General features: G+C 41.8%; 1 protein-coding gene across 4 annotated transcripts in view; it reads right to left on the bottom strand.

The window, feature by feature from the left end:
- The window catches only part of cfap221 (cilia and flagella associated protein 221), a 247,144-nt gene that overhangs the window by 23,299 nt on the left and 198,905 nt on the right, over positions 1–24,940 (bottom strand). For all 4 annotated transcript variants that reach the window (XM_059647392.1, XM_048533708.2, XM_048533705.2 and 1 more), the window contains 3 exons: positions 21,134–21,325; positions 10,994–11,146; positions 7,376–7,476 (listed from right to left, as the gene is read on the bottom strand). In XM_059647392.1, the coding sequence (XP_059503375.1) occupies positions 7,376–7,476; positions 10,994–11,146; positions 21,134–21,325 (446 nt within the window). The remainder of the gene's footprint in view (positions 1–7,375; positions 7,477–10,993; positions 11,147–21,133; positions 21,326–24,940) is intronic.

Here is a 24,940-nt window from a genome sequence, read left to right on the forward strand (position 1 = left end):
ACTTCATGCTATAGGGCTAAGCCATCCCAAAACAAACTGATCGGATTAAATTCTACAATCTTGCCACGTCCAATCATGAATGGTGGTGGAAAATCAAACAATTAAATAGAGGAGGTGGCTCTACTAATATTCTCAAAAGTGAGGGAGCTCGGTACATCAGCACACTAAAGAAGACTGAAGCCTTTGGAACTATACTCAGAGAGAAATCTAAATGGATGATCCATTGCAGCCTCCTATTTCATTTTTGCAGTGTATACATTTATTGCATTTACACAAGCTCTTTCAATATTTTGAAGCTGAGTGGAATGCTTCTTGCATTAGGTCATTGCAGTAGCATAACAGCATACAATTCTTGTTGTTTTGTTTCAAGGCCCTCCTCTGACTCTTCTGCTCAGAAGTAGTTCAATACTGAGATCCACAATCATAAATTAATCTCGGCCTTCAAATACAAAATTATCCTTGCTGTTTCTTTTTTGCCCAAAAATGCAATAGCAGGGATATTTGAGCTACTTTCTGAATAACAACCATTGACATTAATATTGATTGCAATCTGATGCAAACTGGCCATCAGAATTGTGTAGATGAAACAAAGGCATGACTGAGTGCTTCAGGAGCAAATGAGCTGTGATGGGCAAAGTCTGGTGATATGACAGAGGTGGAAATAGGTAGTCTTAGATGTGGCACAAATATATTCAAGGGGAGGCGATAGCCTAGTAGTATTATCAAGTCCTGCCACTGGATTTTGCCATGCGACGTTGCCAGTTGGAGGGGGGAAAGGCAAATGGGACTTGATTCCAGGATTTTGGGAATGCGATGAGGAAGTGTGATGGTTGGGGGGTGGTGGGGGTGGGGTGGCTGACTAGGTGTGAGTGGGGGTGGTGGTAGGGAGCAGGGGCGGTGAGGTCAGGGTTGTGAACTTTAAGGGATAGGGCTTATCCATCCAGAATGGGCAGATGTCATAGTGAACAAGACGCACACTCTAACCTTCTTGCCTCCACGTTTGTCAGCCTGTGTTCCTACATCAGGTCTTCTTTGGGAGGTGGTGGCACTGATTCTAGCTAACCCATCATGCAAACAGCACGGTGGAGCTTACTGCGTGAGTGGGCAGAATTGTGGAAATAGCCAGACCAATGATTCTGACCTCAAACAGCAAGTCCAGCCACTGACAGTTGTGGATGTTATAGATGATTTCAACCACACAATACTAACAATTTCTACTTATACACTATTTTTAAAAAAATGGAACATCCCAAGTCACTTCACAGAAGCATGATAAAACCTTGTGTGACACAGGGAGATATTAGTCAAAAAACCAAAAGCTTTATCAATGAAGTTTAAAGTTACTTGTTAAAGGAGGAAAGTGAAGTTGAGAAGTGGCATGGTGCGAGAAGAGAATTTCAAGGCTGGAATAGATGCAACTGAAGGCATTGGTGGAGCAGTTATAACTTGAACTGCACAAAATGCCAGAATTCCAAGAGTTCAAGGACCTCAGAGGCTTATGCTCTGGAGGAAATTGTACAAATAAGGAAGGGCAAAGCCATGGAATTTGCAAAGAAAAAAAACAAAATTTACAGTGGAGTCCAATGTAAATCAATGCGTATAGAAGTCATATTTGAATGGATTTGGCTATGAGTAATACCACAGGAGACCTGAGGATGATCTCCAATTTATGGAGGATGCAAACTAGCCATCAGAATTGTGTAGGCATGACTGAGTGCTTCAGCAGCAAATGAGCTGTGATGGGCAAAGTCTGGTGATATGACAGAGGTGGAAAAAGGTAGACTTAGATGTGGCACAAATATATTCAAGGGGAGGAAATAGCCTGGTAGTATTATCACTGGACTGCTAATCCAGACACTCAGCTAATGTACTGAGGACACGGCAGATGGTGGAATTTGAATTTAATAAAAATCTGGAATTAAGATTCTAGTGATGACCGTGAATCCATTGTTGATTGTCATTAAAAAAATTGAGTTCACTAATGTTCTTTCGGGAAGGAAAGTGCCTTCCTTACCTGGTCTGAGCAACATGTGACTCCAGGCTCACAGCAATTTGGATGACTCTTAATTGACCTCAGATGACCAAAAAAACAGTTCTTCAAATAAAGTCCTCATCTATGGAGATGGCAAGACCTACAGATGCTAGAGTCAGAGATAACAAAGTGTGGAGCTGGAGGAACACAGCAGACCAAGCAGTGGAGAGAGATAATGGGAACTGCAGATGCTGGAGAATTCCAAGATAATAAAATGTGAGGCTGGATGAACACAGCAGGCCAAGCAGCATCTCAGGAGCACAAAAGCTGACGTTTCGGGCCTGGACCCTTCATCAGAGAGGGGGATGGGGAGAGGGAACTGGAATAAATAGGGAGAGAGGGGGAGGCGGACCGAAGATGGAGAGTAAAGAAGATAGGTGGAGAGAGTATAGGTGGGGAGGTAGGGAGGGGATAGGTCAGTCCAGGGAAGACGGACAGGTCAAGGAGGTGGGATGAGGTTAGTAGGTAGATGGGGGTGCGGCTTGGGGTGGGAGGAAGGGATGGGTGAGAGGAAGAACCGGTTAGGGAGGCAGAGACAGGTTGGACTGGTTTTGGGATGCAATGGGTGGGGGGGGAAGAGCTGGGCTGGTTGTGTGGTGCAGTGGGGGGAGGGGACGAACTGGGCTGGTTTAGGGATGCAGTAGGGGAAGGGGAGATTTTGAAACTGGTGAAGTCCACATTGATACCATTAGGCTGCAGGGTTCCCAGGCGGAATATGAGTTGCTGTTCCTGCAACCTTCGGGTGGCATCATTGTGGCAGTGCAGGAGGCCCATGATGGAGTGACAGAGAAGCAGGAAAGCTGATGTCTCAGGTTGTACACTTTGTTATCTCCTCATCGATGGAACTTTTTAACTGCTGGTGGTGCAGTGAAGTAGGGCGAGTGACCCTTAATCACTAAAGATGATGACCCTGCTTCAAATGGTAGGGAGAGATTTTTAAACAAATTGATCATTGCTGCCAGTGTTAGCACAAAAACAATAGAAGCATCTTTTCTAATGCATTGGAGAATAGTTGGAGTGGTGTGCTGCTGCTCCAATGGGCACCAATTACCCTTATTGGGTAGACCAGGTATATTTTATTGATCTTGATGGTCACTGGCAGCACCATCTTCACCCTGCTGAGGTTGCTGATAAGTTGGATCATCATAGCCTCACAATGTGCTCTTGGCTGAGTTGACAGCAAGAGAATCACTCTGTAAATAAACCCCTAAATAATCTAAATACTAGATCAATATGATATTCAGTGAGATCACTCATTTTCATCTCTCTGGGCACAGTGAAACCAGAGCCTGCAAAAACCACGCAGACACAAACTCCACGTAGCCAGTCACCAAAGGTTAGAATCACACCCAGACCCCTGGCACTGTGAAGCAACAGTACAGACCACTGTGCCACCAAATTGTGCAGCTCAAAGGACAGCAGCATAGGCTCCACAAATGAAATCCAGGGTTTCTGCTTAGAGGCCATTAAATTCTGATGAACACTTTCCAAGGATTAAACCTGACTGTAACAAGTTGTGAGAGCTACTTCATCAATGAAGTGCAAAGCATTTTCATTCACTAACTCTGCAGCTGCATAGGAAATCAAAACAGCCTCAACCAAAAGTACCATGAAGGTGTCTTTAAAATCAGCTGCAGATGTTCAGTCACAAAAGCTGATGTTTCTGGCCTAGACCCTTCATTGTTCCCCAACTCTGCACTGCCCGCTTCTATCTCCTTCCCAAAATCCACAAACCCACCTGCCCTGGTCGACACATTGTCTCCGCCTGCTCCTGCCCCACTGAACTCATTTCCACCTGTCTAGACTCCATTTTCTCCCCCTTGGTGCAGGAACTCCCTACCTACGTCCGTGACACCATCCATGCCCTCCACCTCCTCCAGAACTTCCAATTCCCCGGTTCCCAACAACTCATTTTCACCATGGATGTCCAGTCCCCGTATATCTGCATTCCTCATGCAGATGGCCTCAGGGTCCTCCACTTCTTCCTGTCCCGCAGGCCCGACCGGTCCCCTCCACCAACTCCCTCATCCGCCTAGCCGAACTCGTCCTCACCCTCAACAACTTCTCTTTCGATTCCTCCCACTTTCTACAGACAAACGGGGTGGCCATGGGTACCTGCATGGGCCCAAGCTATGCCTGCCTCTTTGTAGGTTACGTAGAACAGTCCCTCTTCCGCACCCACAGTGGACCCAAATCCTACCTCTTCCTCCATTACATTGATGACTGTATCAGCGCCGCCTCTTGCTCCCAAAAGGAGCTTGAACAGTTCATCCACTTCACCAACACCGTCCACCCCAACCTCAAGTTCATCTGGGCCATCTCCAACACATCCCTCACCCTACTGGATCTCTCTGTCTCCATCTCAGGCAACCAACTAGAAAGCTCTCTGATGAAAGGTCTGGGCCCGAAATGTCAGCTTTTGTGCTCCTAAGATGCTGCTTGGCCTGCTGTGTTCATCCAGCTCCACACTTTGTTATCTCGGATTCTCCAGCATCTGCAGTTCCCATTATCTCTGCAAATGTTCAGTCATGTGTGTTTAAGTGGAAAGATTAACTGAGCTTGTGAGGTCTGAAATATCAACTTGTGCACCACATCAGTTTTAGATGCTGACATTATGATTTCTCCACTTTGCCTCCTTCTGCAGTATGAATGACTGCCAATGCCATCAACCTCCCAAGAATGATGAGCAACTCAGGTTGCATAATTTTTAGTCCCACTGATGTCCGATTTTAAAATGTAAACACAAACTACTGGAGGAACTGAGCAGCATCTGTGGAGATGGTAAGTTTAGTATGATGCTTCTTCTATAAATTTACCTTGTTTCGGGCAGAAATGTAACAACAGCCACTCTCAGCTATGTACAAAAGGTCTCCTATTCTATATCAAGCCAGATTGAAACTTTCAGTAGCCTTTGATGTCTGTTCCACACAACACAGGTTTTCCTGGTGATTTTCCTCAGCAAGGCACACATCAATGATGAAAACCGAAAGAACCGCGGATACTGTAAATCAGGAATAAAAACTAAAGTTACTGGAAAAACTCAGCAGTTCTGGCAACATCTGTGAAGAAAACAAAAATCAGTTGACATTTTGGGTCTGGTGACCCTTCCTCGGAACTGGGGAAGTGTCACTTGATAACAACTTCTCTGCAAACCACTTTCTGGAAGAAGTGTCTGCACTAATGTAAATCTTCCCTACATCAGCCAATCAGTATCACCACTCTGCTGCCCTCTTCAAAATTTCTGTCTGTTACAACTGTTCAGTTCATTAACACAAAACAGTTCACCCTATTTTCCATAGCAACAATTTATTTCATTTTGCAGATGTACTTTTTCTGTGAGATACTGTGAAACGTGTCAAAACTGTCACTTAACATCTGAAGGAGGTTTGGCTTGAATTTCTCTTGACCCGGCAACTGCATCATGTCGGCATTTCCATGTACAATAAATACGTAATGAGGATATTTTTAAACATAACAGTCATATAAAATTCAGTATGCTTGACAAAGTGTACATCCCTTTTGAAGACTGGTATTATATCCCTCATTCAGGTTATACATTCTGGCTCTCATTAACTCACTGCCTAAATATATTTCTTCTCACCTATTTTTACCAATTTTCTTAAACTTATGCCCTCTAAAAGACCCCCCTCCCAGACCCACTACCAACAGAAATAGTCGGTTCTGAGGAAAATAGTCCTGACTCCTCTAGCTTTCTACATCACTGAATTCCCGCAGGACAGACTACTGCAAACAGAAGATAAAAAGAGTGCCATCTTGGCTCTGGGCTCTAACTTTAGCACACCTAGGATTAGAATACTGCAGCCATTGTAGATGGTACAAACTATAGCCTGGCCTTTAAGATCCAGAGTTACTCAAAGTCATCCAGTATACCCATCTGAAGTGTAATTAAAGGAATTTCTACAGTTCTCCTAGCTGCAGTGACTGGGAAACCTGTTCACAGGAACTTTTGCCTGTGAAATGTAGTATGGAAGGCAGGTAGTAAGATCTGTCACAAAGATATTGTTCATTGTTTTTCTTAACTGATAGAAATACAAGTAATTTAATAATTTTGATAACTGGTAATTTTGCCTGATAATGCCCTTCTGAAGTACATTATAGCAAACAGTACCAACAATATTAATGGGGCTAAATAAATGTAAAGTGTTACTGTTATGGGTAAGTGAAGAGGAAAATGCCTTGGGGCTGCACTGAAAGAAGGCAATTAGATGGTGCTTTCAAGGGCAGTAGGAAGAATTCTTGGACTGTAGGCATATTGGAGCTAGAATGGGCTCAGATAAGGATGGTTACTCTTTCTCTTCTTGTTGTTCTTTATTTTATTGTTGTTGCCCAGGTGTTGGTAAAGGTTGTTCACCCCCACCATCCTGCTGAAATGGCGAAGCCTGTTGAAGATTAGAATGAATCTGTATATCATTTTAAGGGGTGCTGAAAAGTTGCTCCAAAATACCTGTTCCTGTGGATTAATTCTCAACGTTTCAGATACCATGAATGGCTATTCTGTGACTGTCTCCACTCTACATTATCCAGAGGCAAATATAATGGTTAAACCAATTGTAGCTTATTTATTTTTTCTGTTATGAGGTACCTGAATATTGTCACTTTCATGTGACACGCTGTTCCCAATTTACATTTAATCAGTTAATCTTATTTAAGGTGCCTTTGAGCTAATTGATTACTTTTTAAAGTAAATTCACTGATTTTTATGCGACAGTCAAGTTGTAAAGCCCCACAAATAGAGGAATTATTAGCTAGTGTGAAAACAGAAATGATGCTAGGAATATCCAACATTTTCTATTTTTATTTCAGATTTCTGACATCTGTAGCACTTTCCTTTTACTTGTCAAGTTTTGTTAGTTGTGGAAAAGAAGTTAAAGAGGACAACTGGTGTCATGGAATCTTTTACGTCCATTTGAGCAGGAAATTCATTGGCTCAAAAAATTAAAATGCTTTTTTTATATAACCTAATTAGATATTTACATGATCAAAAAGAAATCTATTTAAAGCATAAGGTGTAGAGCTAGATGAACACAGCAGGCCAAGCAGCATCAGAGGAGCAGGAAAGCTGACCTTTCGGGCCTAGTCCTTTTTCTTCTGAAGAAGGGTCTAGGGTCAAAACGTCAGCTTTCCTGCTCCTCTGATGCTGCTTGGCCTGCTGTGTTCATCCAGCTCTACACCTTGTTATCTCAGATTCTCCAGCATCTGCAGTTCCTATTATCTCTATTTAAAGCATACATTTTTTTTGGTGTTACTTCTTGGTTAATTGTCAAAAGTCAAATTAAAAATTTAAACAGATGCCTACCTACCTAAAGTTTTATTAATACATACCATCGTGGCACCCATGTACTTGATAGAAAGTCACTGTTGGATAATGATGAAAGCGCAACAGAAGGAAACTTTTTCCAGGTCATTAGGCCTTTGATTATTTCCTGTTTGATCGAGAGCATGACAGTTAGTAAGTCTAGTGACAATTCTATTATCATTATTCAGGCTAGATATTAAATACATGGAATAACTAAAAAATCAACAATTCATTTGCCAAATTGTTTTCTTGTTCATTTTTATTTACGTTAGGAATTCACTACCAATTATTATAATAAGATGCTCTATTGATCGCTCAACAAATTTGCTCAGTGAGTAGGTGAGCCATACAAACAGAATGTAATATTTTCAGTTGCTTGTTAGTGTTGAGTTGGCATGACAATTGGCCTTGGTGTCCTTAGATAGGAAAGGAAATTGTCATGGTTAGCTCTAAATTCTGATTTGTCACATATGGACATTAGACAAAGACATGATGCATGGCATTTAGAATGCTGCCTATGGTGTCATTGAGCTGCTACTATAGCTGTAAAACCTGACTTATAAACCAGTACCACTTGAGTGAAGGATCACACTGTAACTGTCATTTGCAAGCTTTTTACTTCAGCAAAACATCTGAGTGAAGGAAATCAGTGAGGCAAAATCCTTCATGTGACTGAAATTAAGAATGCAATCAGCTAACTGAACAATAAATAAAATATGTAATGACGTTCTCCCTGCTTATTTTTTAATATCAATACATTGTGAGATTTACTAACCAGATTTAGGCAAATATGATTAGGTAATTTACTGGGTATTGAGGCCTATAATTTCACATCATTGGCATTCAATGTTTAATGAGGAACAACTTAATGGGTTTTCCGATGAAGGGTCTAGGCCCGAAACATCAGCTTTTGTGCTCCTAAGATGCTGCTTGACCTGCTGTGTTCATCCAGCTCCACACTTTGTTATCTCGGAATCTCCATCATCTGCAGTTCCCATTATCTCTGATCTCAATAGTGTTGGCTATCTATTTATCATGAACAATATCATCAGACTGATAGTTACATATTTCAAGCCTAAATACAAGATATTCCCTTGCTTTGTATAAGTGAGCACAATCAAGACCACTATATTATTATTTATCACTATGTACCTTAGAAGATGTAGTAGTACAGTGCTGAGATGATGAGATTAGTAATTAAGAGTCTAAACGAATGATCTTGAGATATGTTCTCAAAACCCAGCATGGCAACTTGGAAAGTTAGATGCAGTTAATAACATATATTTGGAATCAAAGATTTATAGTCATAAAGGTGAGCTATCAGGTTATCATAATGACCATAAAATGTAGGAGCAAAATAAGCATTTGGCCCATCAAGTTTTCTCTGCCATTTGATCATGGCTGCATCCCGGGATGTTAAAGAACGTAGCTACACAGATACTGGATGCACTAGTAATAATTTTCTAGGATCACTTAAATTCTGGAATATTCCCAGATGATTGGAAAGCTGCCAATTTAGCATTCTTCCTCAAAGTCGGAAGGAGAATAAAGGCAGGTAACTATAGGCCAGTTAGTTTAACATCTGTCATTGGGAAAGTGTTATAAGGTGTCCATTATAAAGCATGTAATAGCAGAGCATTTGGAAATAATTATTTAATCAAATAGCATCAGCATGGCTTCGTGAAGTGAAAATCATGCCTGACAAATTTGTTAGAATTATTTGAATAGGCCACAGGCAGAACAGATAAAAAGGAAGTAAAGATATAAAGTATTTGGATTTCCAAAAGCTGTTTAATAAGGTTACCAAACATTAGGCATAGGAATAGAGCCCATGGTGCTGGCTAACTAATGAAAGTCAGAAAGTTGGAATAAGGTAGGCATTAGAGATAACAAATTGTGGAGCTGGATGAACACAGCAGGCCAAGCAGCATCTCTTGGTGCTTGGCCTGCTGTGTTCATCCAGCTCCACACTTTGTTATCTTGGATTCTCCAGCATCTGCAGTTCCCATTATCTCTGATAAGGTAGGCATTTTCAGGATGGCAACTTGTAATTAGTGGATTGACACAGATATTATTGCGGGGGGAACAATTATTTATTAGATACATTAATGGCTTGGATAATGGAAGCAAGTGCACTCTAGCCCAGTTTGCAGATGACACAGAAATAGGTGAAAATGCATGAGGTGAGGTTAACCCAAAGTCTGCTGAAGAATATAGACAGGTTCAGACAGTATAGTAGGTAGGCAAGAACTTGGAAGATAAGATGTAACATGGAAAAATGTGAGAGGGAGACTGATGGTGGGAACTGCTGATACTGGAGAATCTGAGATAACAAGGTGTCGAGCTAGATAAACCCAGCAGGCTAAGCGGCGTAGGAGCAGCAGGAAAGCTAACGTTTCAGGTCTTGAGAAAAATGTGAGGTTTGCACAGTGGCAAGAAGAATAGCGGAGTTGAACATACAATTTAAATGGAGAAAGACTGCAGAAAGCTGTAACATAGAGGGATTTGGGATCCTCTTGCTTAAAGGCAGCATAAAATTTTAGCAGGTAAAAGGGAAGACAAATCGACTGTTAGCCCTCCTATTTCAAAGGAAATGGACTATAAAATATGGAAGTCTTGCTGAAACTATACAAGGTTTTAATTAGACCACACTTAGAATACTGTGAACAGTTTTGGTTTCCTTATCTAAGGGAAGATCTACTGGGCATTGAAAGTAATCCAGAGAAGACTTGCAAGGTTGATCCTGGGGAGGAAGGATTCATGATAAAAGAATGACTAGAATGACTAGAACTGCACTTACTGGAGGTTAGAAGAATGAAAGGTGACCATATTGGAACATATAAGTCTTCTTGGGGGCTTGACATGGTAGATGCTGAGAGGTTGTTTCCACATGTGACACAGTCTCAGACCAGAGGCATAATCACACAGTAAGGCGCTGCCTATTTAAGACAGATGGGGAGTAATTATTCTCTCACATGGGGGAGAATCTGCAAAATTTTTCACACTGACGACTAAACAGGTTGTGTTGTTAAGTCTATTCAAGGCTGAGATAATCAGATTTTTATGAGCAAGGAAATCAAGGGTGCAAGTGGAGTTGAAGATTGAAGTTGAAGAAGAGGTAAACCATTCAGGACTGACATGAAGAAGAATTTCTTTGCTCAGAGTTGTGAACCTTTAGAAATCTCTCCTACAGAAAGCTGTTGGGGCCAGTTCATTAGATATATTCAAGAGGGAGCTGAATGTGGCCCTTGCAGCTAAAGAGATCGTTTTGAATGGTAGTGTAGGCTTGAAGGGTCAAATGGCCCATTCGTGCACCCATTTTCCATGTTTATATTGTCAGATCAGCCACGATCTTATCACTTAGTGCGGCAGAGTTGATCATTCAAATGATTTACTTTTGCTCCTGTGTCTTACGGTTCTATGAAGGGAAACTCTTCATGAGACTCCCTGAAATTGACACACTACTGATTTTTGTTGAATTCCATCCTTTTTCAGAAAACTCATGCATAAGGTTGCCTGATGCGATTTCTTTCCCCTTAAAACAATTGAACAGAATAATGTTCACCACTGTTAATAAAATATTGAAGTAGAAATTCATTTAAATTTGATAAATGTATGAAAAGTGAGTCACCACAAGTCCTTACATCTCGATCAAGGAATTTCTTCTGTGTGCTGGGAACATTTGTTCCTTCTTTGTTGGTTATTTGGTACCTTGGTAGAGGGCAAAGGTGATATTCCACGTCTGTTTCAGCATATGAGAAAGGCCGCTTATTTGCACAAAGATCGGGGGCAGCATTCTAGCAAAAGACAGGAATAAAATTTTTAACATTGCTAAATGAAATATAGATTCAAATTTCTTTATGTTTCTTCACACAAGTATCTTAGATACCTTCAAACATCTTTTTGCTATCATTGGCTATACCTGGGCTGGCAATGGTTAACCATCTGAAGTCTCATGTTTTTTCAATGTTTCAGTTATGACAGACAACCGATCCAATGCTGCAAAAAAATTCTCTTGCACTTCAATTGCTGGGGTTCTTCAACCACATTACAGCAAACAAAATGTTAGTTGTGAGTTGTAATTTATTATTGTAAGTGTATCAGCAAACTGCAGATCTCATTGTCACCTGTGTCGTCTCTTCTCCCTCAAGTGTCCCACTTTCAGCGTGCATTTTCCGGATTACTGATTATCCTCTGACTTATGCCCTATTATAGGTCTTGATATTTATGTGGCAGTTGTTCCCTCCGTTTCACCTAAACCTCGGTCTGACCCTACTAACAGCCATGGACAAACTTTGTAACCAGAATAATTATCATAACAAAATATATGCAAATGACTGACATAGATAACAGCTACATGAATACAGAAAATACAATTTCTTGAAGAAAAATCAAAGAGTAGAAAATTCAATTTATGGAATGATCCCATCAGAGCTTATCTTGTAAACAGGGATCAGAAATTAAACTGTCATGTTCTTAACAGGTCTCAGAACCAAAATTGCTGGAAACCTGAGAAATTTATATAGACATGGAAAACTACAGCCTGTATTATGTTCAACTCGTGTTTCTTGCTGGTGATGGACACAAACAGGATGTCCTGCAGCATTGAAGTAGCTGTGGCCTACCATAGAAACAGAAGGGATTTCATGAAGGATGTGCCCTCTTTGTACCACTTGTAAAAATTTAGAAAAGATATGGTCACATCTGCACAAGTACCTAAATATTGTTCACCTCTTGAATTGCTTGCTGCACCTACATGCTGGTTCCCAGTGCCCAATGAACAAGGACACCTAAGTCCCAATGAACATCAATGCTTTCCAATTTTTCACAATTGAAGAACGATCCTGCAACTCTGTTCCTCCCATCAAGTGGATAACCTTACACCTTTCTACAACATAATCCATGACCTGCCTACTCAGAAATTTCTCAGAGATTGAAGGGGTAGTTGTTTAGTTTAGATTCGCTACAGTGTGGGAACAGGCCCTTCGGCCCAACAAGCCCACACCGCCCTTTGGAGCATCCCACCCAGACACATCCCTCTATAATCCACACATCCCTGAACACTATGGGCAATTTAGCATGGCCAATCCACCTAGCCTGCACATCTTTGGACTGTGAGTGGAAACCGGAGCACCTGGAGGAAACCCATGCAGACATAGGGAGAATGTGCAAACTCTGCACAGACAGTTGCCTGAGGCTGGAATTGAACCCGGGTCCCTGGCGCTGTGAGGCTGCAGTGCTAACCACTGAGCCACCGTGCCGCCGTTGTAGAAAGGATGCTCCTCTGTCTGTGGGGCCTAGAGCCAGAGAAAACAATCTTAGAAATATTGGCAAACCATTTACAACTGAGAAGAGGAAGAATTCTTTCACTCAAAGAGTGATGAATCTTTGGAATTTTCTACCCCAGATGTCAGTTGAAGCTCAGCCATTAAGCCAGTCAAGGCAGAAATTGCCAGACTTCAAGTTGCTAATGATACCAAGGCATGCAGAGATAGTGGGTAAAGATTGCTTTCAGGTAGGAGATCGGGTAGAAAATCTTGAATGAGCAGGCCAATGGGTCTTTGTTTAGGATATTTGTGACAGCAATGGTTCAGTAGAACACTGTAGCAGGAGTAAAATTTGTAGCATTATAAGTTACTCAACTGCACAGCTGCAGGCAAATAAGAGTATAATGTCAATAGTGAGCAACAACTTGTCAGTTGCTGAAACAGATAGGCATTTCTGTTGTGGTGGAAATGATTCCAAGATGTTATATTGCCTCCCTGGTACTAGGGCCCAACATGTGATGAAACTGCTGGAGAACATTATTTTGGGGAAGGCAAAGAGTCAGAGGCTATGGTCCACATTGGTACCAACAAAATAGTTATAAAGATGGATGAGATCTAGAAAATAGAATTTAGGAACCTGGATAAGACATTGAAAAGAACACTTAAGATCACAATTTCAGAATTTTATCCATTATTGAATGCTATGAAGTACAGAATCAAGAACTTAGGAGTTGGAGTATCCCAGCATGGACCATGGCTTCTAGCTTTTCACCCTTTTCCCAGAAGAATTTTCTGCAGCTTTTCCATAACATTCTTGACATTGACCAAGCTGCCAAACAAATGGGTCCTAAATGGCTTCAGGTTTCTGAGTATTATAGTAGCTGCATCTATTCAGGTTATTGGGCAGAATTCCATCATAATCCTGACTTGTTCCTCGTAAATAGTATTCAGGCTTCAACAAACTGGGAGGTGTGCTATTAATTACAGGTTACCTTGCCCTTAACCTGCTTTTATAGTATCTATGGAATTAGTGCAATGAAGTGCCTGGTCAATGGTGAGTCTTTAGTATTGTTGGTACATCACTTGGCAATGTTAATTTTGTTGAATTCAAGGGGAATTGGGTAGATTTTGTCTTAATGATGATAGTAATAGATTGACACTTGCAAGGTGAAACTTTATTTACAACTTATCATCACCCCACCATGTGCGAATATTAACTTTGTCTTTCTGCAAGCAGGCATGGGCTGATTCATTACCTGAAGAGTTGCAAATGGAATTGTTGAGTGTACAGGCCCAACATATTCCCTTTAGGGTGAAACGTAGGAGCAACAAGCCCAGAGGACCCGGGAAGTCCAGGAGTGTATACATGTCATCATGAAGGAAAAGAGAGTCTTTCAAAATGTAAACAGGGAGACCAGATTTGAACCTTGAAATCCAAAAATGGCCCAACCAATGTCCTGTACAGAAACAACATGAGTACTGAACTCAATGTTCTGACCAGTAAACGCAAGTGTACCAAAAGCCTTCCTCGCTATCCTAACTACCCATGACTCCACATTCAAGGAAATATGAGCCTACACCTTGAGACCCCTTTGTTTGGCAAAACTCCCCAGAACTCACCATTAAGTCCTGCACTGATTTTCCTAACCAAAATACAACACCTCACATTTATCTAAATTAAGCTCCATCTGCCACTCGTTGGCCTATCGGCCCATCTAATCAAGGTCCTATTGCACTCGGAAATGACATTTTACACTGTGTACTACACCACCTATTCTGGTGTCATTTGAAAACTAACTAACCATTCTCCCTATACTTACATCAAAATCATTTATATAAATGACAAAAAGCAGTGGACCTAGCACCAGTCATTGTGGCACACTGCTGGTCACAAGCCTCCAATCTGAAAAACAACCCTCCTCCACCACCTTCTGTCTCCTACCTTTGAGCCAATTTTGTATCAAAGTGGCCAGCTCTCCCTAGATTCCAAGTAATCTAACCTTGCTAGTCAGCCCATCACAACTCAAACACTTTGCAGAAATCCATATAGATAATGTCCACCACTCTTCCTTCATCAATCTTCTTCATCATTTCTTCAAAAAACTCAAACAGGTTAGTGAGACATGATATCCTATGCACAAAGCCATGTTGACTATGCCTAATCAGTCCTTGCTTTGCCAACAGATACAGATAGATCCTTTTGTTCAGAATTTCCTCCAACATCTTACCTACCATTGACATCAGACTCACTGGACTACAATTTCCCTGGCTTTTCCTTAGTGCCTTTCTTAAATAATGGCACCACATTAGGTACTCTTCAGTCTTCTGGCACATCGCCCGTGGCTATCAATGATACAAGTTTCTCAGAAAGGGGCTCAGCAATCACTTCCCAGACTTCCACAAAGTTCTGGGATTCACCTGATCAGGCATGGGTATGTGAGAGATAGCAGGTGCTGGAGAATCTGAGATAACAGGACATAGAGCTGGATGAACACAGCAGACCAAGCAGCATCAGAGGAGCAGGAAGGCTTACGTTTCAGGCCTAGACCCAAAGAAGGGTCTAGGCCCGAAACGTCAGACTTCCTGCTTCTCTGATGCTGCTTGGTCTGCTGTGTTCATCCAGCTCTACACCTTGTTATCTCAGGTCTGGGTATGTATCCACTGTTATGCATTTTAACAGTGATGTCCAGCACCTCCTTCTCTATAATATGGACACTTTTCAATATATCATTGTTTACTTCTCCAAGTTCTCAAGCTTCCATACCCTTCTCCACAGTAACTTCTCCACAGTAAATACTGACATAAAATACTCATTTAGTATCTCACCCATCTCCTGTGGTTCCACAAATAGACAACCTTATGATCTTTAAGTCCCCCTATACTCTCCCTAATTAATCATTTGTTCTTAATTTGTAGAATGCCTTTGGATTCTCCTTAATCCTGTTTTACAAAGGGTTCTCATGTTCCCTTTCTATTGTCTAGAGTTCTCTCTTGAGTGTACTCCTACTGCCCTTATAATCTTCAAGAGATTCACTCAATCCCAACTGTCTATACCTGATATGTGCCTCCTTCTTTGTCTTGACCAGAGCCACAGAGGCTGGTATCCCGTCATCAAGTCAGCTTTTATTTACACATGCATAGTACTTGACACAGGTCCGGCTTTCTCAGAGCTAGTTCTGAGAGTCAATGGAACTTCTAACACTCCTGTTTATATCTGTCACCCACAGCTCCCTGGCTGGACCAGATTAACAGCCTCAACATTACATCATTTCCCCTATAATTCCAGGGACCTGGGCCTGTTCTTTGTCTTGTAGTCTCTGCTGGGGCATGTGCACTCTGGGTCTTGTTCCTCTGACTCAGCCTTGGATAAGGGTGGCGTGTCCTAGGCCGTAGTACATCGCTTGCGCTTGGAGCATCTCGAAAGAAATTTATTTTTTTCTTCAGGTGGGAAAGGCATTGAGCCTGCAACATGCACCATGTCTACCTCAGGCTCTGAGGTTTCTTTGATGCTCTCCAGACAGACTGTTCTGAGGGGCCAAGTAAATTTTGCTCCTGCTCTGTTTGCGAGTTGGCAGCTTTCATGTGGTCCGTGTGTTTGTTTCGGATTGTTTCAACTACCTGAACTTTGTATGTCGCAGGACGTGACCGCGCATCGACTATGCACGTTACCCATGTGGAGCCATTTCTGTGTTTTTGGCACCAAAACGTCATCCCCTGAAGAAAACAATCTTTTTCATTGAGTGGAGTCTTGTACCGGCATCGGTCTTCCTGATGCCATTTCACCCTTGCTCCTAAGTCCGGGAATATCAGACCTAGCCTGGTGCAGAATATTCACCACATTAGCAACTCTGCTGGAGCTATCCCTGCAGTTGCATGACAGTAGTCCGACAATCATGTAGAAACTGGAACAATTTAATATCAAGTGAAGTTATAGGCTTCTTTAAGCCTGCTTCAATGTTGGACTATTATTCCTCCCAGACTATTGGATGATGCATGGTATGGAGCTGTCCTGAAATGCCAAATGCCATTCAACTTTAGGAAATACTTGAATTCCTCACTGGTAAATGATGGCCCACTGTCTGTGACCAATGCTTTCAGGAACCCGTATATCACAAAAGATGCTCGCAGCTTTTCTAGCATTGTTGCCGTGTTTGATGAATGTACTCAATGCATATCCAGCCATTTTGAGTGGGCGCCAACAGTAATTAAGGACATTGACCCCATGAAAAGGTCAGTATAGTCAAAGTGTTACCGAGTCCAGGGTTTACCCAGACATTCCTGTGGATGTGGAGGAGCTGCCAGTGGTACGTTTTATCCTTGATGGCATTCTGGGCACTACCTCAACAATGTGGCTACGTCTGCATCCAGTCCTGGCCACCAGTAATAACTTCCAACTAAAATCTTTGTTTTGGACACCCTGGATAACCACTGGTGGCATTCGGCCAGTATCCGGCAGTGACCTTGCTCTTGTCCCCTACGATAAAATGTCCTCGTCTATGGTGATCTGGTCTTGCTGGGTCCTGAAAGGTTTCAATTTTGGTTGTGTCGGCCTTTTTTATTTCCTCCATCACTGCCAGTTGTTTTAGTTTGTCAGGACTGGATCTTTTTGCCTCCACAGTCTGATATTGTCAGTGGTGACAGGAAGGGGGTTGAGAAAGTTTAAAACCATTACAAAGTCTTTCAGTGGCACCATCCGAGGTGTATCTGCCAGGAGGATGTGACCCATCTGCATTTGCAACTAGCCACCCAGATGGTGTTCAAACTTGTATTTGTACGCACTTAGAATGAGAGCCCACTGCTCAATTCAATCTGAAACTATGGGTGGCAGGCCCTGCCCCCTAAAGTGGCCAAACAGTGATTTGTGATCTATTACTATTCCAAAGTAAAGGTATTGGTGAAACTTTCTCACACCAAAGATGGCTGCCAAACCTTGCTTCTCTTTCTGGGCATATTTGTGCACTGCATCAGTCAAAGTCCAAGAAGCATACACTATTTGGCGTTCGTCTCCATTAAGCCATCTGTGAGCCAGTACTACCCCAATAGCATACAGGGAGGCATTGCAAGTTAGCACCAGATCTTGTTTGGGACCATAATGTGTGAATACCTTTGATGGTGATTGCTGCTTCCTCACTTCATGAAATGCTACATCTAGGCTATGAGACCATTTCTAAGGCAGTCCCTTTCTCAATAGCAGATGTAAGGCTACCATGATGGAGGCCAGGTTATGTATGAACTAATACATGATAATAATTCACCAATCCAAGGAAAGACCTAAGCTCCGCTACAGGTGTAGAAGCAGAGGCACTCATTTTATCTTCCAATTGGTGTAGCCCAGTCTTGATGACTCTAGTCCAATTAGGTCACTTGAGGTGACTGGGACCCATAATTTCCCTTCGAAAATGTATATCTGCCTTGGAGAAGCATCTAAGGTCTATATCCAAGTTCTCTTAAGTGCACTTTATTGGTCTTCCCTGTAAATGGCATGTCATTTAGATAAATGGCACCCTGGAGTGGACCTCATAAAATGTTCTTCATAATCTGATGCAAAAAGGCACAGTCTTATGATATGCCAAATGGCAATCTCGTATACTGGTACAAATCCTTATGGGTATTAATTGTAGCATACGTCCAGGAATCCTTGTCCAGCCACAACTACAGGTATGCATGGCTCACATCTAGCTTTGTGAAGGACAGCCAGACCCCATCAGCATTGCAAACAAGTCCTCTATGTCAATGACTCAGAATTTATACAGCTACATGAAATGGTCTACCATTAGTTTAAAATCCCCACAAAAGCAAATCGACCCATTGGGCTTCACAATCGGTACAAGTGGCACTGCCCATTCCGTGAACTGTACTAGTTTGATGATTCCTTTACTTTCTAGCCTCATGATTTCTGTCTATCCTTTTATATGTAAGGCAAATGACACTGGGTTGGTCTTGCAGAATCATGAAATTGCTTTCTGATCAACGTGCAAGGTGGTCCTGGATCCTTCAATAGTCCCTAGATCTTCCTGAAAAGTTTCTGGATATTTAATTAGGGCATCACCCAGGCAGCCATTTTCTAGTTGAAAAATGTTGAGCCAATCAAGATGAATCATCTTCTACTCATTTTGCCACCTCAGGCTTGGGCCTGAGCCTTTTACTATAATCAGTGGTAACCAAACCAGCTGCTTCCTGTACAAGGCCGGAATCGAAGTTGTACCCTGTGTTTCTGGCTGAAGTCTTAAGGCTTTGTAATCCAGCATGAATTTTGTTAAAGACCGGCTCTGCAATCACTGATACAGTGGCACCAGTATCAACCTCTATTTGAACTGATGACCTTTTAACGAGAGGTTTACTTTGATTAGTTCCAATTTGGATGTTACTAAGCAACTTAACAGCTCCAAGCCAGCTATAGGTGTGCTTTCCTAGGTGTGCACTCTCCTGGGTACTGGCCTATGAGAGTTCTTACTCACTTTACGTCCAGTGAGACTCATTTTTTGCTGCCTTAAGTCCGCGTGCTGGCAGCAACCAAAATGGTTTGCTGGCTGGATCCTGAAGAAAATGTCAACCAATTGGCTGAGGCTTGGCCTTGTTTTGGAGTTTTGCTGTGGACTGACCTAGTGTCCCTCAGAATTTGTCCTGAGTGAGACCATACAATTGCCTTCACTCAAGTGATGATCCCCAAGCTCAGTTGGCCTGGGGATGGTATCGACTTCCATCGGCATCCCCTGGAGCTCATATGCTCCACTTGTTTCATTTTCCAATGACAAGCAGTGCTTGTTTGAAGTCCATTTGGGCTTCAGCTAGCAGGCGCTTCTGCAATGTTATGTCATTAAGTGCACATACCAAAACAGTCTCTCAGTATCTCATTAAGGGTTAAACCAAAGTCACATGTCTCTGTCAGTTATTTTAACCTTGTCAAAAATTCCTACACAGATTCCTCTGGATCTTGAATTGCCAAGTAAAGCCTATAGGGTCTCAGAATTAGAGGAGGCTCGGAGTCATAATGTTCTTTAATTAAATCTGTCACTTTTTGAAAGCCATGATGTGCAGGTGCCAGTATTGGACTCGGGGGGTGGACAAGGTCAGAAGTCACACAACATCAGGTTATAGTCCAATAGGTTTATTTGAAATCACAAGTTTTCAAAGCACTGCACCTTTGTCAGGTGAAGTGAAGAGAAGCACACAGGCACAGAATTTATGGGCAGAGAGATCACAAGTTTGCAGAAACAGTGTGAGTAGAAAGTCAACAGGCTGAATAATAAGTCTCTGAAGGAAATTAGAGGTGTCAGACAGTGTGAGTAAAGTGTCAACAGCTGAATGGCAAGTGAAGGGATGACCTGTGATCAGATTAACTGAGGCCGAGAGATAATTACAAAACATTTAAAATAAACTGGTGCTTAGGACAAACGAAATGGCTGGAATCACATGATCAGTATGAGTCAAATGTCAAGGATCTAACCAAAGTTACAAGTAATCCAAAACTATACAAACTAATTAAGTTGGAGAGATCATAAGAGGTTATCAAGGTGATGGTGTCAAAACAGGACAGTAAGAAAGGTTTTACAGATGCAGAACAGCGTACATGTACGGTGTAGCATGACATGAACCCAAGATCATGGTCGAGGCCATCTTTATGGATGTGAAATTGGCTATCAGTTTCTGCTCAGCAATTCTGCATCATTGTGTATCTCAAAGGCTGCCTTGGGGGGTGCTTACCCAAAAATCAGACGCGGAATATCCCTGACTGCTGAAGTGTTCCCGACTGGGAGGGAACATTCCTGTCTGGTGATTGTTATGTGGTGCTCATTCATCCATTGTCAACTATACCCTGGTATTGTGTGATTTCTAACTCTTGCAAAGTTTTAGTATCTCTGCCTTAGGAAAGGTTAAGCTACTGATAACTGAAAAAAACTGTGGGTGCACAAGTTGTCAGGAGAGTTACTTGTTGCTTTTCAGTTTTCCAAGGTCATTTGCGCAGAAAAGAATAATGCATTCTTCCTACATACTGATCCCAGTCTTCAATGGCTGAATTGAATGAGTCAAGCTTCCCAAATGATGCATGATATCAGAAATGCTTATTCTAACTCAAAGATGATAGAGCAGTTTTTTTCAGAAATATACTTTTTTCTCTGGTTGCCACTCACATTACTCCACAGGAGGCTGGTATACCATTATCAAACCACCCTTTATTCACATGTGTGAACTACTTGGCATTGATCCAGCCAGGTCTCAGAGTAAACACAACCTCTGACATGCCTTTTTATATCTGTTAGCCAGGGCTCCCTGACTGGACCTGGTCAACAGCCCCAATCAGGGAACTCATATTCTACGAAGTTCACCTGGTTGACATCATTACAATCTAAATAGACTGTATTTCTTTCATTTGCTTGAGTTTTACATTGACAGTAAGCTCTCAAATTATATTCTTACTTCTTCTACTGATGTGCAGTTCAAACTGTTTCTCATAGATTGAAACTGTAGACTCTTTTACAATAGCTTGCATATATTTATTTCTACGTTAATACTTACAAACACATGTAATGGATGATAGTCAGGCTGTTTGACTAAACCTGGAGAGGGCTGTAAGGACAATATAGAAGCTTTTGTTGTCATGTGTTTTTCTTTGTCTTCAACATGATGATGTGCCTCATGCAGCTCCTCCATTGACGTATCAGTTCTAATGTCTTTTTTCTTAGTTGGCATTATTAAGTACAACTCGTCCTGTATAATGAACATTAAGAAAAATATAACTTTTAAAATTACATGGGTATATGTCACACATGTTGGGATTGTGATATAACTGCATGAATGTTAGCCTTAATCATTATTACTGCCTAAACTGCCAGCAATTTCTGGTGTCAGCACATATGCACTTGAGCTTGAAAATACAGAAGTTGCTGTCAGAGGTAGCCTGCCCCTCTATAGATGAGCTGTTGCCATTTTTGTCAATGGAATCATCATAGTAATCATCAATTTATTGTAAACATGAACAAATTAGGCACTTCTTAATGATTAAAAAGTGAAGTCTTATTCAACCAAGAAAATCTTAGTTTTCAGTAAACTGAGTTTTCTATGAAAATTAAGATCAACAGCTTCAAAATGTGTTACTTAAGAAAGTTAATACTAAAGAAAGATATGGTCCTAGGATCGAGCAAGTGTTAACGCAAGATAAGATTGAACAGATTGGCAATGCTATTGGTACTTTTGTGTAACTCAGGATGCCTGACTGGAAAGGAGCATGATTTTCATTGTTGAATACCAAAATAAAGCCACTATTCATGGCGTATGTTGGCTCGTCCTAGTCTGCTTTTTTTTTATATCCAGATGTGTTATCACACTCAATTGAACTTTTTTCCCCCTAACACAGATCACCCATGGTATTATTTTCCCTTCTAATAAACACTACCAACAAATAACCCATGTTTCCAATTGAATAATTTACACGTAAAGCCTGTCGAGGGCAATGCAAGCCATCAAAGGAGAAGGAGAGGTAGGGAAAGCATGAAGAGGCTAAATCAAAATAGAGTTTTAATGACACTTGGATCTGCTTTTCTAAAACATATCCCAGAAGTGTTATCGCACACTAGTGAATTTTCTTTTCCCCATCACCAAATTACTTTTTCTTCATATATTAATCACCTCTAGGAGATTACCCATCTGCGCAAAGCCTGTTAAGAGAGATGTCAACCATCAAAGGTAAGGGAGAGATAGGGGAGGGGAGGAGGCTGTTTTATTTTTCTTTTTTCTTGAAAGGAGTTTACCCATCAGCAAATCACTGAACATTTTTTGTTTTTAGATACTAACAACTGTCAGTAAATCGCTAGTGTAGGCTATTAGATATGTATATGCAAAGCCTGTTGCAGGCAACACAAAACCATGAAAAATGAAGGATAGGTAGGGACAGCAGCAAGAGGAAATGGAGTTGGAGAGGGAACTAAACCATCATATCCCTTGCAGTGCCCACCTCTCTCTCAAGGCATTGACAGCATTGCTGGATACCATGTGCTCCCTCTTCAAGGACCCGGGCATGAACATAACCGTAGCAGACAGCAGATTTGACACCCTGTCCATAGCCTGCCACCTGGACAATTAGGCCAGGCCTAGAAGCAGACCCACAGATTGGGCCTCTGATTTTCCCACACTCGTCCACACCGGATGCACAAAGATCAGGAATGTAGGGCTGAAGCATAACCAAAAACACAAAATATTTTTCAAATAACTAAACAGATGGTGTGTTCACCCACAACCAATATTAAACAAGGGGCATGGACTCCACAGTGCCACAAACTAAACAGCTGGGCTGGGGGTCCACGAATCTGGGCCTCCTGATTCAAAGACAGAGGCATTACTCCTGCATCAAAAGAGTCCTTGGGCGCCTGCATTTTTAAAATATATCCAGAAGTGTTATCACAGACAACCAAATGGCTTTCTCACCACTAAATCACTGATTTTTTTGTTTTATTTTTAACTATCAACCACTATCAGGAAAACAAAAATGCAGCCAATTGTATATTTATATGCAAAGCGTCTTGTGGGCAATGTTAACAAACAAAAGTGAGGGAAGAGCAGAGAGGGATTTGCATTATATATATTCTCACCAGTCAATCAGTTCAGAGATGTTATTGCACACCTTTGCAGCAGGTAGGTCTTGAAACTACTTGGGCACAGAGATGGGGTGCCACAACTATTTCATATTACATAGAACATAGAATCCCTACGGTGTGTAAATAGGCCCTTTGACCCAACAAGTCCACACTGACTCCCAGAGCATCCCACCCAGACCCATTCCCCCACAACCCACCTTAGCTACACACCCCTGAACACTACAGGCAATTTAGCATGGCGAATCCACCTAGCCTGCACATCTTTGGCCTGTGGGAGGAAACTGGAGCACCCGGAGGAAACCCACGCAGACACGGGGAGAATGTGCAAACTCCACACAGACAGTCGTCTGAGGGTGGAACTGACCCTGGGTCCCTGGCGCTGTGAGGCAGCAGTGCTAACCACTGAGTCACGATGCCACCCCCAACTCTGTGTCACAAGAGTTCCTCTGGGATGTGTTCATTTTTTTTAACCCAGGGTCTGCTTTTTTTTTTATTATTTGACCTTTTAATCACCACCAGTAAATCACCCATGTAGGTCAATTAGACATTTACATCAAAGCCCATTATAGGCATTGCACACCATCAAAAGTAATGGAAGGGCAGGGAATGGGTAGGGTCTAAACCAAAATGGAATTGGAGAGGGAAATAAAGTGCTGATTGACTGACTGGCAGAAGGCAGAGGGTGAGGATAAAGGGGCCTTTTTCAGGATGGAAACTGGTGACTTGTGGAGTTCTATAGACGTCAGGTTTGGGACCACAATTATTTACAATCTACATCAACGTTCTGGACAAAGGAACTGACAGCAATATTGCTAAGTTTTCAGATGATACAAATGTAGGTGGAGGGATAGGTGGTGTTGAGGAATCAAGAAGGCTGTAGAGAGACATAAACAGGATAAGAAATGGGCAGATGGAATATCATGTGGGAAAGTGGGAAGTCATGCACTTTGGTAAGAAAAATAGATGCACAGATTTTTTTGCTAAACAGGGAAATGCTTTGGAAATTTGAAGCACAAAGGACTTGGGAGTGGGAGTCCTAGCTCACAATTCGCTTAAGGTTAACATGCAGGTTTAGTTGGAATTCAAGAAGGTAAATACAATGTTAACATTTAGTTCAAATGGGCTAGAACTCAAGATTAGAGATGTACAGCTGACGCTGTACAATGCTCTGGTCAAATCACATTTGGGATATTGTGAGCAATTTTGGATCCCATATTTAAGAGGGGGAGACATTTAGAAGAGGATTTCAAGAATGATCTTGGGAATGAAGGGCTTGTCGTATGTGGAACAGTTGAAAGCTCTTGGTCTGTACTTGGAGTTTAGAAGAATGAAGGGGGATCTGATTTAAAACTTACAGAATACTGAAAGCCCTGAATAGTGTGGACCTGGAGAAGATGTTTCCACTGGTAGGCGAGACCAGGACTTGAGGGCACAGACTCAGAGTGAGGGGACAATCTTTAGAACTAAGGTGAGGAGGAATTTCTTCGGCCAGAGGGTAATTAATCTATGGATTTCATGGCTGCAGAGAAGTGTGAAGGCCAAGTCATTGACTGGATTTAAGACAGAGATAGAAAGGTTCTTGATTAGTAAGGAGATCAAAAGTTATGGGGAGAAAGCATGAGAATAGGATTGACAAAGACAGCAGCCATGGCCGAATAGAGGGCTGACTTGATGGGCTGAATGGCCTGATTCTGCACCTTTTCTCTAAAGTGTTATGCCCAAATAGGTGGTC

This window comes from Stegostoma tigrinum, chromosome 7 (genome assembly GCF_030684315.1).
Source record: "Stegostoma tigrinum isolate sSteTig4 chromosome 7, sSteTig4.hap1, whole genome shotgun sequence".
Lineage (NCBI taxonomy): Eukaryota > Metazoa > Chordata > Chondrichthyes > Orectolobiformes > Stegostomatidae > Stegostoma > Stegostoma tigrinum.